This window comes from Coregonus clupeaformis, chromosome 12 (assembly GCF_020615455.1).
Source record: "Coregonus clupeaformis isolate EN_2021a chromosome 12, ASM2061545v1, whole genome shotgun sequence".
NCBI lineage: Eukaryota > Metazoa > Chordata > Actinopteri > Salmoniformes > Salmonidae > Coregonus > Coregonus clupeaformis.
Window position 1 is genome coordinate 1,460,657 of NC_059203.1, and position 14,451 is coordinate 1,475,107.

The window sequence follows — 14,451 nt, forward strand, 5'->3', positions numbered from 1 at the left end:
TAAAAATGGGGTTTGAGAACGGCTTTGTCAGCCTTCCTCCCCTCAGGTGTTCCTCCTCCCCACAACAAATGTTCCTTTCAGAGACAGACACACACCTACAATTAACAACTCAAAGTGTTCCTTCTCCCTACAAGCCCAAATGAATCCTCGTCTTTGTCAGAACAAGGCTGTGGAATGCACAGAGAAAAGCCTACATGCCGTTCCTGCTGGTAAAAATACTCAAGTTTAACACTATCCCAAACTCACTTTAACAATTAGGCTGTCAACTGGAATATTTTGAGTATATCCAGTGGTTAATTTGTAAATCGGGAGGTTCCAGAACAAAAAGTGAGCCGAGAGGGGGTGACCTGGAGGCTCTGAGGTACCGGAACGTGTATATATAATAAGAATAGTACTTTATAATAAATCATTGCATGCATTATCATCACTACTGCGTGCTGGCATACAGCAGTACAACAGGGGCGGAAGGTGCACACATGAGGATTCTTTTTTTAAGCCTAGGGTCCTGGAAAAATGTGGCCTTTTATAAACGCATTTCATGCAATTCTACATCATTTTAGATGACTGGAGTCTTTAGCAGAATCTTTTTAAATACCTCACAAATGATCGAAGTGACAGGCTATGCTAATTTGACACTGACAAACTGAGAATCTGAGATCAACAAATACAACCTTGTCTTGAATCCATCAATAGCCTAGGCCTAGGTGTATGGAGACACATATTGTACAATATGAGGAGGAAATTATAGTCCTAAAAATGCTTTCCAGTTTCACTGACTCACCCAATGATGCGCAGCTCACTCACCAGAGATGGCCGATGCGTTCGTGCCAAAAGCCTATCTCCCTCTTGTTTTACTTTGTCAAACAATGCTGCTCGCTCAATAGGCCTATTTGGAAGTTGATGACATAGGCCTATTTGGTAGCCTACAGACAGAATCCATTGCTTTTAACCTGTGCTTTCCCACTATTCTATTTGAAATATTGCGAAAGGCCTGTTTTGGCTGCATGCTGTTTACTGGCAGATTTGCCACACGTTCCCTCCTGTAGGCATGCCTTGTGATTGGGCTACACACAATCCACAGAAGCTATTGGTCCTCTGTGGCTAAACTACAGTGGGGGAAAAAAAAGTATTTAGTCAGCCACCAATTGTGCAAGTTCTCCCACTTAAAAAGATGAGAGAGGCCTGTAATGTTCATCATAGGTACACGTCAACTATGACAGACAAATTGAGAAAAAGAAATCCAGAAAATCTCATTGTAGGATTTTTTATGAATTTATTTGCAAATTATGGTGGAAAATAAGTATTTGGTCACCTACAAACAAGCAAGATTTTTGGCTCTCACAGACCTGTAACTTCTTCTTTAAGAGGCTCCTCTGTCCTCCACTCGTTACCTGTATTAATGGCACCTGTTTGAACTTGTTATCAGTATAAAAGACACCTGTCCACAACCTCAAACAGTTACACTCCAAACTCCACTATGGCCAAGACCAAAGAGCTGTCAAAGGACACCAGAAACAAAATTGTAGACCTGCACCAGGCTGGGAAGACTGAATCTGCAATAGGTAAGCAGCTTGGTTTGAAGAAATCAACTGTGGGAGCAATTATTAGGAAATGGAAGACATACAAGACCACTGATAATCTCCCTCGATCTGGGGCTCCACGCAAGATCTCACCCCGTGGGGTCAAAATGATCACAAGAACGGTGAGCAAAAATCCCAGAACCACACGGGGGGACCTAGTGAATGACCTGCAGAGAGCTGGGACCAAAGTAACAAAGCCTACCATCAGCAACACACTACGCCGCCAGGGACTCAAATCCTGCAGTGCCAGATGTGTCCACCTCCTTAAGCCAGTACATGTCCAGGCCCGTCTGAAGTTTGCTAGAGTGCATTTGGATGATCCAGAAGAGGATTGGGAGAATGTCATATGGTCAGATGAAACCAAAATATAACTTTTTGGTAAAAACTCAACTCGTCGTGTTTGGAGGACAAAGAATGCTGAGTTGCATCCAAAGAACACCATACCTACTGTGAAGCATGGGGGTGGAAACATCATGCTTTGGGGCTGTTTTTCTGCAAAGGGACCAGGACGACTGATCCGTGTAAAGGAAAGAATGAATGGGGCCATGTATCGTGAGATTTTGAGTGAAAACCTCCTTCCATCAGCAAGGACATTGAAGATGAAACGTGGCTGGGTCTTTCAGCATGACAATGATCCCAAACACACCTCCCGGGCAACGAAGGAGTGGCTTCGTAAGAAGCATTTCAAGGTCCTGGCGTGGCCTAGCCAGTCTCCAGATCTCAACCCCATAGAAAATCTTTGGAGGGAGTTGAAAGTCCGTGTTGCCCAGCGACAGCCCCAAAACATCACTGCTCTAGAGGAGATCTGCATGGAGGAATGGGCCAAAATACCAGCAACAGTGTGTGAAAACCTTGTGAAGACTTACAGACAACGTTTGACCTGTGTCATTGCCAACAAAGGGTATATAACAAAGTATTGAGAAACTGTTGTTATTGACCAAATACTTATTTTCCACCATAATTTGCAAATAAATTCATTAAAAATCCTACAATGTGATTTTCTGGATTTTTCTTTCTCATTTTGTCTGTCATAGTTGACGTGTACCTATGATGAAAATTACAGGCCTCTCTCATCTTTTTAAGTGGGAGAACTTGCACAATTGGTGGCTGACTAAATACTTTTTTCCCCCACTGTATATACCTACTCCTGGTGTAGTATTCTGAATGATTTCATTTCTTTCTGAACAGACAGCAGTAATTCTAGAACTTTGGCAAGTACATTTCAATTTATCAGGGGTGCTGCGCCACTTCCAGCACCCTTCCCACAGCTCTGATTCTATAAGCAAACAAATGATTAAGTGCAACGCTGGAGAGATGACAGTTGCAAGCTCCTGTCATGTTTATCAGAGCAGAGAGAGGGAGAGAGATCATAGAAAGTGAGTGTCATTCTAGTTCTGTGAGAGATAGGCTACAGGCGTGCTTCTCTCTCTCACCACAGCAATGTCTACGCGTTGGTCTATAGGCTACAATGTTGCGCAAACCATAAACCTGGGCAGGCCCAACACTAATACATTCTTAGAATATCAGGCATGTTTTCACATTAAGTTTTTTAGAACGCAGGAGGCATCTTGAATTAACTCAGATTTTATTATAATTTTTTACATTGCAAACAGTGAAAATAATGGGTTCCGGAACAAAACAGTCCAAAATTGAGAGGTGCTGGATCTTGATCGGGCAGGATCTGGCTCAAATTAAGCACTGAGTATATCCTGGAATAACCCTAACAATGTGAAAGGAATATTTTTAGAACATGATGTAATATTGACATGAGAGATGTCACTGAACCCTGCCCTATACTTGAAATATAAGAAGATCCCTCTAGACTAGAGCTGTCTATCATTATCTATATAAAACATCTCATACTGCTGATAGTTAGGGCCAGGAGTCTTTTCCTGACCTTTTGACCTGACCAGTAAAAACTGAGCTCTAACTGCAGCCTTGAGTTTCTTCCTGGTCAGATCATGTAGTTAGGGTACACTTCTGATCCTACTGATCAATCGAGAATATGATTGGTGGATTATGGATAATATGCAACAGTGTGGAGGATGGAGGGATGGAGGGATGTAGGATGGAGGGATGGAGGATGGAGGGATGGAGGGATGGAGGATAGAGGGATGGAGGGATGGAGGATGGAGGTGGGAGGATTGAGGGAAAGAGGGAGGATGGAGGAATGGAGGGATGGAGGGATGGAGGGATGGAGGAATGGAGGGATGGAGGGATGGAGGGATGGAGGATGGAGGGATGGAGGGATGGAGGATAGAGGGATAGAGGGATGGAGGATAGAGGGATAGAGGGATGGAGGGATGGAGGGATGGAGGGATGGAGGATAGAGGGATAGAGGGATGGAGGGATGGAGGATGGAGGGATGGAGGGATGGAGGGATGGAGGGATGGAGGATGGAGGGATGGAGGGATGGTGGATCTAATAAGGAATAATATGGATGATGTATGATGGATGATGGCTAATAAGCGAGAGTATGGATGATGGATAATGTCATTCATTAGGTAAATAAACTTCACCTCCAGGTCGTTGAAGAATAGTCGTGAGTCGGCCAGGTTAAAGATCATCTCTTCCATCCACAGGCCCAGCGACACTGCCTTGGATGAGTCCTGACAGGAGACACAAAGACATTGCATTACAAGGTCAATAAAGCTGTTTGTACCAGGATGTACGTTCATAACTCTACTTCCACACTTAGTTTTCACTTAGGGCTCTATTTAAAAAAGGTAATTTCTTATTGAGCCGACATCTACAGTGTTTACCGTGAATGCAGTCTCTGCTAACGTGGGAACATAGCCTTTAAATTTCAATCACGCTGTAAAGCTGAATTTCCGTGATATGGATTGAATAGAGCCCTTAGTCTCCCATTGACATCAATGCATAACTACTGTAGGTGAAAATTCGACTTAAGTGAAGTTAGGATTCCCGCTTCATGAACCACTTGTTTAAGAGGACTCTTGTACCTCCATAGGTCATTGTTCATCTCAGGAAAAAATAGATGTCTGTGTTCTTGGGCTTAACACAGGTAGGGTGGTTTGCATAGTGGTAAATACACAGAGTATACCAAACATTGGGAACGCCTTCATAATATTGAGTTATTTTCTCCCTATGTCCAACAACCTTCTAAAGACACTGGCAGCCTTTGAAAGACAGGACAGGTTCTATCTCCTTAGCAAGACATCTAATTACATTTATGTCAATCATTCTTTCCACTAAACTGCACCCTTTTCTCTCTCTCTCTCTCTCTCTCTCTCTCTCTCTCTCTCTCTCTCTCTCTCTCTCTCTCTCTCTCTCTCTCTCTCTCTCTCTCTCTCTCTCTCTCTCTCTCTCTCTCTTTCTCTTTCTCTCTCTGTGTCAGACAGTTATTGAAGAATTCAGGAATGAAGAAGAGGCGCTTTATTAAATGATTATATATCTTCCGCAGAAGAAACAGAGAAATTACAGTTTTTATGAAAACAGCCCAGTGCAGTGTTGTTGTGGGAAGTGTCTGGGCACCGGCACGGCAGGTTGCTGTGTGCTGTACTGATGCTGTGGCGGTGGTTCAACAGCTTGGCAGTGTGTCAGAAATGGAGGACTGAGGCGTCAGCCAAAGGTGAGTATCAGATTAGGGTTTGGAAAGATGACAGCCTTCTTCCCACCTCCAATTGTGAATGAGGAGGCAGAAATAGAGGGGTGGGAGGAGAATGAGGGCAGGTGAAGGAGACGGAGGAGGTGTTTTGTTTAAATGGAGATAATTATCCGTAATCACCCTCTCTGCTAAGCATAAGGCTTCTTGAATACTTCTTGAATGCGGAGGGAGGAAGCAATGAAAAATAAAAGAGGTCCAGCTTACTCTTCCTGCTAATCACAGGCAGGAATTCACAGAGAACAAGAACACATCAGAAAGGACAAAAACATCCAATCCCACCCCCCGTTTGGGGACTTTTGTCTTTGTGCAGAGAGGAAATACATACGCTAAGACAGAGAGAGAAAGAGTACGGCGGAGGCTTAGTGAGAGGAGGAGAAAATAGTATTGAGAGGAGGAGAGAGCCGACGTATGATAAATGAGATACAGTCTGATCACTAATGTAGGGAATAAAATCTTAATGTGCTCTACAGTTCGCCTTTTCAAAGGCAGTGAAAACAACAGTCTTTCAGCGCAACCCTTTGTTTTCCACCCCTTCCTGGGTCCAGGCTTGCCTTGCTTGCCTTAACACAGGCCAAACACTTGTTTACCTCAATGAGCTTGGTCATACCACAATGACTGTCATGGGGAATGATTTATAGTCCGTCTGGACTAGACACGCCATTACATTTTGAAGATGAATTGGGGTCCTTTTTCTTTAAGAGAGGGAAACCTGAGCTAACATAAACATTGGTCGTTGTCTGACAGTGAGCATTACTGTGAGAAAGACGTTTCAAACTTGCTCCTACATAATTGAAAACCAATTCCTGGTTTGTACATAATCCCACTAGGCCTATACACTCTCGACTTTGGTTGTAATCTTCTTGGGGATTTGAGAAATTTCCCCCCTCCACCCCCCTTCCTCCCCAACAACTTTTTTTTCTATCACGGATGTCTGAGTTTTGATGTCAGAGCATGTCGGATTGAAAATCACAATTTCAGAGGGGAAGCTGCTGGGTGGAAACAGGAATTTGGCACATCAGAAAAACGTCAACGCTTCCACCCTCTCCTCCCCCCCCCCCGACGATACAAAGACAAAGAAACAAGGGCGTGCAAAAATGGTGAAGTGCTTAGGACTAATACTCCTCTCCTCCTCCCTCCTCTCCTCCTCCCTCCTCCTCTCCTCCTCCCTTCTCCTCTCCTCCTCCCTTCTCCTCTCACTACTATCTCCTCCTCTCACTACTATCTCCTCCTCTCACTATTTTCTCCTCCTCTCACTATTTTCTCCTCCTCTCACTACTCTCTCCTCCTCTCACTACTATCTCCTCCTCTCACTATTTTCTCCTCCTCTCACTACTTTCTCCTCCTCTCACTAGTCTCTCCTCCTCTCACTACTCTCTCCTCCTCTCACTACTCTCTCCTCCTCTCACTACTCTCTCCTCCTCTCACTACTATCTCCTCCTCTCACTATTTTCTCCTCCTCTCACTACTTTCTCCTCCTCTCACTAGTCTCTCCTCCTCTCACTAGTCTCTCCTCCTCTCACTACTCTCTCCTCCTCTCACTACTATCTCCTCCTCTCCTCCTCCCTTCTCCTCTCACTACTCTCGCCTCCTCTCACTAGTCTCTTCTCCTCTCACTACTATCTCCTCCTCTCACTACTATCTCCTCCTCTCACTAGTCTCTCCTCCTCTCACTACTATCTCCTCCTCTCACTACTATCTCCTCCTCTCACTACTATCTCCTCCTCTCACTAGTCTCTCCTCCTCTCACTACTATCTCCTCCTCTCACTACTATCTCCTCCTCTCACTACTATCTCCTCCTCTCACTACTCTCTCCTCCTCTCACTAGTCTCTCCTCCTCTCACTACTATCTCCTCCTCTCACTACTATCTCCTCCTCTCACTAGTCTCTCCTCCTCTCACTACTCTCTCCTCCTCTCACTACTATCTCCTCCTCTCACTATTTTCTCCTCCTCTCACTACTTTCTCCTCCTCTCACTAGTCTCTCCTCCTCTCACTAGTCTCTCCTCCTCTCACTACTATCTCCTCCTCTCACTACTATCTCCTCCTCTTCTCCTCCTCTTCTCCTCCTCTCACTACTATCTCCTCCTCTCACTAGTCTCTCCTCCTCTCACTACTCTCTCCTCCTCTCACTACTCTCTCCTCCTCTCACTACACACTCCCTGGTTCCTTGTTTACATCAAACCACAGAGGGACCGTGAGAATTCAAAACACGCTCGCAGCCAAAAAAATGAAACATGAGTATTGTTCCTGTCATCAGCTGCCTGTCTATTATGTAAAAGTTCATCAGCTGTCAATCAAACTGTGGGACGTGGATTGGCCAAACAAGTCCACTGGGTTATATAAAGAGACAAGAGGGTAGAGCAGGAAAACACCAATCGTGTGAAAAGTCACGGAGAGAGCAAACGTAACTACTAAAAGAGTTACGTTTCAACAAAGATTAGAGTAGAATTTCCGCTTAGTCCCATTGACATCGATGTGTGACTAAGACAACATTTCACTGGAAGTTAGGATTCTCCTCTAACTGATATTGCATAGTTTATCTCATCAATGATTAGTTCAATAAGCCAGCAAATATTTTCAGGGTTATATAATCTAAAAAGTTATATGGAGAGAGTATTCACCATGTAATGTTGATTGTTTTTCATGTATGTCGATTGTTTTGTACCTTGCCAAATCGTGTGGAGAAGCTCCCTGTGAGCAAAGAGTGGAAAATGATGATGGTCTCGTCTAGGTCCCACACAAACACACGCTGGAAAATAATAAAAAAACATGTTTACACAATTTGCTGAATATTAACATAATATCTACATTGAGAAGAACATGGCAGTGAGGGCTAAAACATACAGCCTGATCAATCAGTAGAAAAATAACTCAGAAAATGTGTTTGTAATACTGATAGCATAAATGACTGTGGTCTTTCCCCTTGTACCATTGACACTACTGAGGATCTCAGTACAGTCGGGAAAGTATTACTGTACTTTAGTCCATCTGTCCAATTGTCAATAAACTATGGCCTTAATGTTTTGTGTGTGTGTGACTTCCATGTAACATTACCTCTATATCTGAATCCAGGGGGGCCTGTAACATTACCTCTATATCTGAATCCAGGGGGGCTGTAACATTACCTCTATATCTGAATCCAGGGGGGCTGTAACATTACCTCTATATCTGAATCCAGGGGGGCTGTAACATTACCTCTATATCTGAATCCAGGGGGGCTGTAACATTACCTCTATATCTGAATCCAGGGGGGCTGTAACATTACCTCTATATCTGAATCCAGGGGGGCTGTAACATTACCTCTATATCTGAATCCAGGGGGGGCTGTAACATTACCTCTATATCTGAATCCAGGGGGGGCTGTGGGTCACTGACTCTTTTCCTGCCCCTCAGTTTCCCGTCTGAGCTCCGTCTGGCTGGCACCACCTCCGGCTCTTTCCCTGGGGTGGGGGGGCTAGGGGGCGGATGGTACTCTCCTGGAACACACACACACACCCACACACACAGCCACACACACACAGACGCACACACAAGCACACAGACGCACACACACACACACACACAGACAGACAGACAGACAGACAGACACACGCACACACACACACACAGACGCATGCACACACACACACAGACACACGCACACACACACACAGACGCACACACAAGCACACAGACACACACACACACAGATACATGCACACACACAGACGCACACGCAAGCACACAGACGCACACACACGCACACACACACACACACACGCACACACACACAGACAGACACACGCAAACATCCCATTAATGAAAATGTCTAAAACACCAAACAACACGACACAAAGGTAAATACAATGTTAAGAGTCATAATAAGTCATTCTCCAACAAAGGGAAGGGGGAGCAACCATCTGTACCTGTTTGGGACTCTGAGCTGTGATTGGGCACCACGGCGGGGTGTTCTGGATGCTGATAGGGTATGGGCGTGGTGATGGCGCTAGGGCTGAGGTATGGGCTGTTGTAGTGTGTGTTGTAGTATGGTGAGTACTGGCTTTGGCTGTAGCTGGAGTACCCTGAGAAGTCCTGACAGAGGGAACAGGATCAATATTAAACACTTTAGAGGAAAATACACAGAATATTACATATTATCACATATTGGGCTTCACAGTGTAAAGGCTCCTGAACAGCTTCTACCCCAAAGCCATGACTGCTGAACCGTTAATTACAGTTTTTTACAATCACTTTGGCACTAATTTCAGAACCTTGATGTCATTTTTCAAAACTCTAGACACAAAACTCAAAATGGTCGTCACTTGTAACACAGGCTGTCCAATGTTCAAAACATTGCATTGTGCGTTCATATCTTTAAAGAAATATTGCACTTGCACAATCATTGGTTCAAAAAACAAATTTATTGTGAAATACCAATGAAACGTTCATTTAGATCACCCACACACAAGCAACCGATAGTTTCACTGTGTCATTGTTCGTACAATCATTAAATATTGTAGTACAAAATAGGTGATACATGTTTCATTATGGTACTACATGTAAATACATCCCTGTAAAAGTACTGCAGTAGTAGAGAGAATACTACAGACACAGTGGAATCATTGAACAAAATCTGAAATATATTGATGAAAAACAATACAGTACTGTAAAACATCAAATGCAGTGTTCCTCAACTTGCTTGCTTGTACTGTAAAAAGCAAAACATAGGAGTGATTACTGTACTTTTACATTTTCATCAACTCTGTCTTGTGGATTTGGCCACAGGTTCTCATCTACATCACAATGGATGTTTTCATTAGCCAAACATCTTGGAAAAAACTTTGGGCATGGCGAATCCAGGCCTGACACTGGTCTGTCATGATGTCATTGCATGCGTCATCCATCGCCTGGAGAAGAGTGACTTGTTCATGAGGGCGCCTATCATAAACCTTCCATCTCCATGTGGAGAAAAATTCCTCAATCGGGTTAAGGAAAGGAGAGTATGGGGGTAAATACAGGGTGGTAAATTGTGCATGGGCCTGAAACCATGCTTGCACCATATGAGCATGGTGGAACCTGACATTATCCCACACAATGACATAGGTCACGCCATCAGCTCTACAGACCTGATCGAGCTCATCAAGGAAGGTTACAAGGAGAGCTGCAATATATGACCCAATATGAGGTCTGCGTCCCACCACACCATCTTCTCATATAGCCGCACACATTGTAATGTTGGCCCCACGTTGTCCAGGTACTTGGATGGTTGCCCGCTGGCCAATGAAATTCCGACCTCTCCTCCTTGTCTTGGCCAGGTTAAAGCCTGCCTCATCCAAATATATGAATTTGTGATGGTTGTCATCAGCATCCAGCTCCATCACCTTCTAAAAATACATTTTGGAAAGAGATTTACTGATTACTGTACAATGTAGAATTATTAGGGAATTTTATTACAACAGCAATCTTGAAACTGAACATACCTGAACATACTCAGTCCTCATTTGCTTCACTCTGTCTGCATTTCTTTCAAAAGGCACACGGTATAGTTCTTTTAAAGACACCTGGTGCCTTCTCAGCATGCGTGCAATAGTCGGCAAACTTATGGATTCCACATTGTTAAACATGTCTTCATTGTCCAAGATATGCTGGCGAATGTCTGTAAGGCGAATATCATTTCTGGCCCGAACCAAATTGACCACAGCCTGCTCTTGTTGGTCAGTCAGAATTTTGCCTCTGCCTCCCCTATTTGGCCTAGTCTCAATTCTACAGGAAACATTACAGTAAGAAGACACTTAGTCACATCACCTACTCTGTGATACACATTGGTATGCAGTCATTTGACAATTGAGAGAAGCATAATGTTTAGTGCATGCTGACTACTTACCATTTCTCATTGCGGAAAGTTCTAATTATTGAGGCCACGGTTGACCTTTTGAGGTTTGGTTGTATCATTGTAGCCGCCTCAGTCATTGTCATGCCATGATTTATGACATGGTCTACAACTATTGCTCGGATTTCATTGGACACTCTTTGCTGTTGCTGCCGCTGTCTTGGTCCGTGGCCTTGTCCTCTACCACGTTCCCCCACACCTCTCAAACGAGGCCCACGACCACCTCTCAGAAGGGGTGCTTGTCCCCTGCCATTCCTTTGACCAACACGTCTTCCTCATCTTCTTCCCACCGCTGCTTGACCTCTATTGTGACCTGGATCACCTGCCAGCTCCATGTTACAGTACGTATCGCTATGTTGTTGCAAGTGGATCCCAATCAATTCCAGTTCCACAATGTGAACTCAATCATCAGTAACACGTTGGCAGAATTGGAGAAGCAATTACAAGGGCCTGCATCCATACAGTGCAGTACTGTCAATACTGTAAATAGTCTGAAAAGGTGGTACATGGGACCATAGAAACGGTGTCTGATAAAGAATGATGATGAAATATTACATCCATAGATAATGTAGTCTAATTGGTTCATGCTCCACGCTAATTGGTGACAATGAATCTCGTTATCTTGAAACTTTCATGATCTAAACATGGGATATTGTTTGTCTGTTTCCATACGACTATGCATTAAGAGTAATGCAACAGTTACTTAGCATTTTGAGCAGTTGTATCAATTGATAGTTGGATAATTGTAATGAAATGAATAGACACTCATCTGAAATGTAATGTGTGAATTGCCTTTTGAAATAGTAGTTATTTGATGTTAAGCTGTGTCATATTGAACAGGTGATTTTTGTTAAATGAACAAATGATCTTAGTTTTATGTGTATTGTATCCAAGCAATTGAAAAAAAGTGTTAGAGTTTTGAAAAATGTGCATTTTGATCATTGGTTGTGAGTTTTGTGTCTAGAGTTTTGAAAAATGACGTCAAGGTTTTGAAATTAGTGCCAAAGTGATTGTAAAAAACTGTAAGCGGCTACCTTTTGCTTTTCTCCCCTACATATAGCGCATTCGGGAAGTATTCAGACCCCTTGACTTTTTCCACATTTTGTTACATTGCAGCCTTATTCTAAAATGGATTAAATCGTTTTTTCCCCTCATCAATCTACACACAATACCCTATAATGACAAAGCAAAAACAGGTTTTTAGACATTTTAGCAAAAAGTATTCAGACCCTTTACTCAGTACTTTGTTGAAGCACCTTTGGCAGCGATTACTGCATTGAGTCTTCTTGGGTATGACGCTACAAGCTTGGCACACCTGTATTTGGGTAGTTTCTACCATTCCTCTCTGCAGATCATCTCAAGCTCTGTTAGGTTTGATGGCGAGAGTCGCTGCACAGCTATTTTCAGGTCTCTCCAGAGATGTTAGATCGGGTTCAAGTCCGGGCTCTGGCTGGGCCACTCAAGGACATTCAGAGACTTGTCCCGAAGCCACTCCTGTGTTGTCTTGGCTGTGTGCTTAAGGTTGTTGTCCTGTTGGAAGGTGAACCTTCGCCCCAGTCTGAGGTTGAGTACTCTGGACTAGGTACTCTGTACTTTGCTCAATTCATCTTAACCTCGATCCTGACTAGTCTCCCAGTCCCTGCCGCTGAAAAACATCCCCACAGCATGATGCTGCCACCACCATGCTTCACCGTAGGGATGGTGCCAGGTTTCCTCCAGACATGACGCTTGGCATTCAGGCCAAAGAGTTCATTCTTGGTTTCATCAGACCAGAGAATCTTGTTTCTCATGGTGTGAGAGTCCTTTAGGTGCCTTTTGGCAAACTCCAAGCGGGCTGTCATGTGCCTTTTACTGAGGAGTGGCTTCCGTCTGGCCACTATACCATAAAGGCCTGATTGGTGGAGTGCTGCAGAGATGGTTGTCCTTCTGGAAGGTTCTCCCATCTCCACAGTGGAACTCTGGAGCTCTGTCAGAGTGCTCATCGGGTTCTTGGTCACCTCCCTAACCAAGGCCCCTCTCCCCCGATTGCTCAGTTTGGCCGTGGGGGCAGCTCTAGGAAGAGTCTTGGTGGTACGAAATGTCTTCCATTTAAGAATGATGGAGGCCTCTGTGTTCTTGGGGACCTTCAATGCTGCAGAAATGTTTTGGTACCCTTCCCCAAATCTGTGCCTCAACATGATCCTGTCTCAATTCCTTTGACCTCATGGCTTGGTTTTTGCTCTGACATGCACTGTCAACTGTGGGACCTTATATAGACAGGTGTGTGCCTTTCCAAATCATGTCCAATCAATTGAATTTACCACAGGTGGACTCCAATCAAGTTGAAGAAACATCTCAAGGACGATCAATGGAAACAGGATGCACCTGAGCTCAATTTCGAATCTCATAGCATAGGGTCTGAATACTTACGTAAATAAGGTATTTCTGTTTTTTATTTGTAATACATTTGATAACATTTCTAAAAACCTGTTTTTGCTTTGTCATTATGGGGTATTGTGTGTAGATTAATGATATATATATTTTTTACTTAATCCATTTTAGAATAAGGCTGTAACATAACAACATTTGGAAAAAGTCAAGGGGTCTGAATACTTTCCGAAGGCACTGTACATGTACATAGTACCTCAATCAATCACCCAAACTACCTCGTCCCCAGTACACTGACTCGGTACCACCAGTACCACTCCTTGTATATAGCCTGTATATAGCCTCGTTATTTTATCGTAATTTTATTGTGTTACTATTTTCTTTGATCTATTTATTAATTGTCTTACTTTTTAACTGCATTGTTGGGAAAGTGCTCATAAGTAAGCGTTTCACTGTAAAGTCTACACTTGTTGTATTCGGCGCATGTGACAAATACTATTTTATTTTATTTGAAATAATTGACTGGATTATTTATTTTTTACATTTGAGATTTTAGTCATTTAGCAGACGCTCTTATCCAGAGCGACTTACAGTTAGTGATAGCATACATTTTTTATTTTCATACTATTATTCAGTCAATACTTATATCTGGACAATATCAACAAACAAAAAACATATTTTTACGATGCCCTCATGAAGGACGTTATTGCAGAAAGCTTGAAAATGTGTGGCACATACAATTGTAAGTTGCAGTATTCCAAACTCATTTCATTCTATCCCAGCTATTTGGACACTTGGTGCACCGCGAAAGAAAGCTGTTTTCGTTTGTAATGTCTTGCGTATTACATCTGGTACTTACCTGTTGTGTGGTGTTGAATGGAGTTGAGCCTGTGATGGGGTTGGCTCCCTGGAAAATCCCAGATGAAATACTGCTACCTGGAAAACAACATTAAACCAACATTAAAAACAGACTCACTCAGAAATTGGACTTCTACTGAAAGCTTCAA

The 14,451-nt window shown here is 43.4% G+C and overlaps 1 protein-coding gene across 2 annotated transcripts in view; it reads right to left on the minus strand.

Moving 5' to 3' along the window:
* Window positions 1-14,451, minus strand: part of LOC121577983 (eyes absent homolog 2) — a 54,904-nt gene that overhangs the window by 6,086 nt on the left and 34,367 nt on the right. For both annotated transcript variants that reach the window (XM_041892015.2, XM_041892014.2), the window contains exons 6-10: window positions 14,304-14,380; window positions 9,114-9,279; window positions 8,545-8,684; window positions 7,874-7,957; window positions 4,100-4,189 (exon numbers count right to left, since the gene is read on the minus strand). In XM_041892015.2, the coding sequence (XP_041747949.1) occupies window positions 4,100-4,189; window positions 7,874-7,957; window positions 8,545-8,684; window positions 9,114-9,279; window positions 14,304-14,380 (557 nt within the window). The remainder of the gene's footprint in view (window positions 1-4,099; window positions 4,190-7,873; window positions 7,958-8,544; window positions 8,685-9,113; window positions 9,280-14,303; window positions 14,381-14,451) is intronic.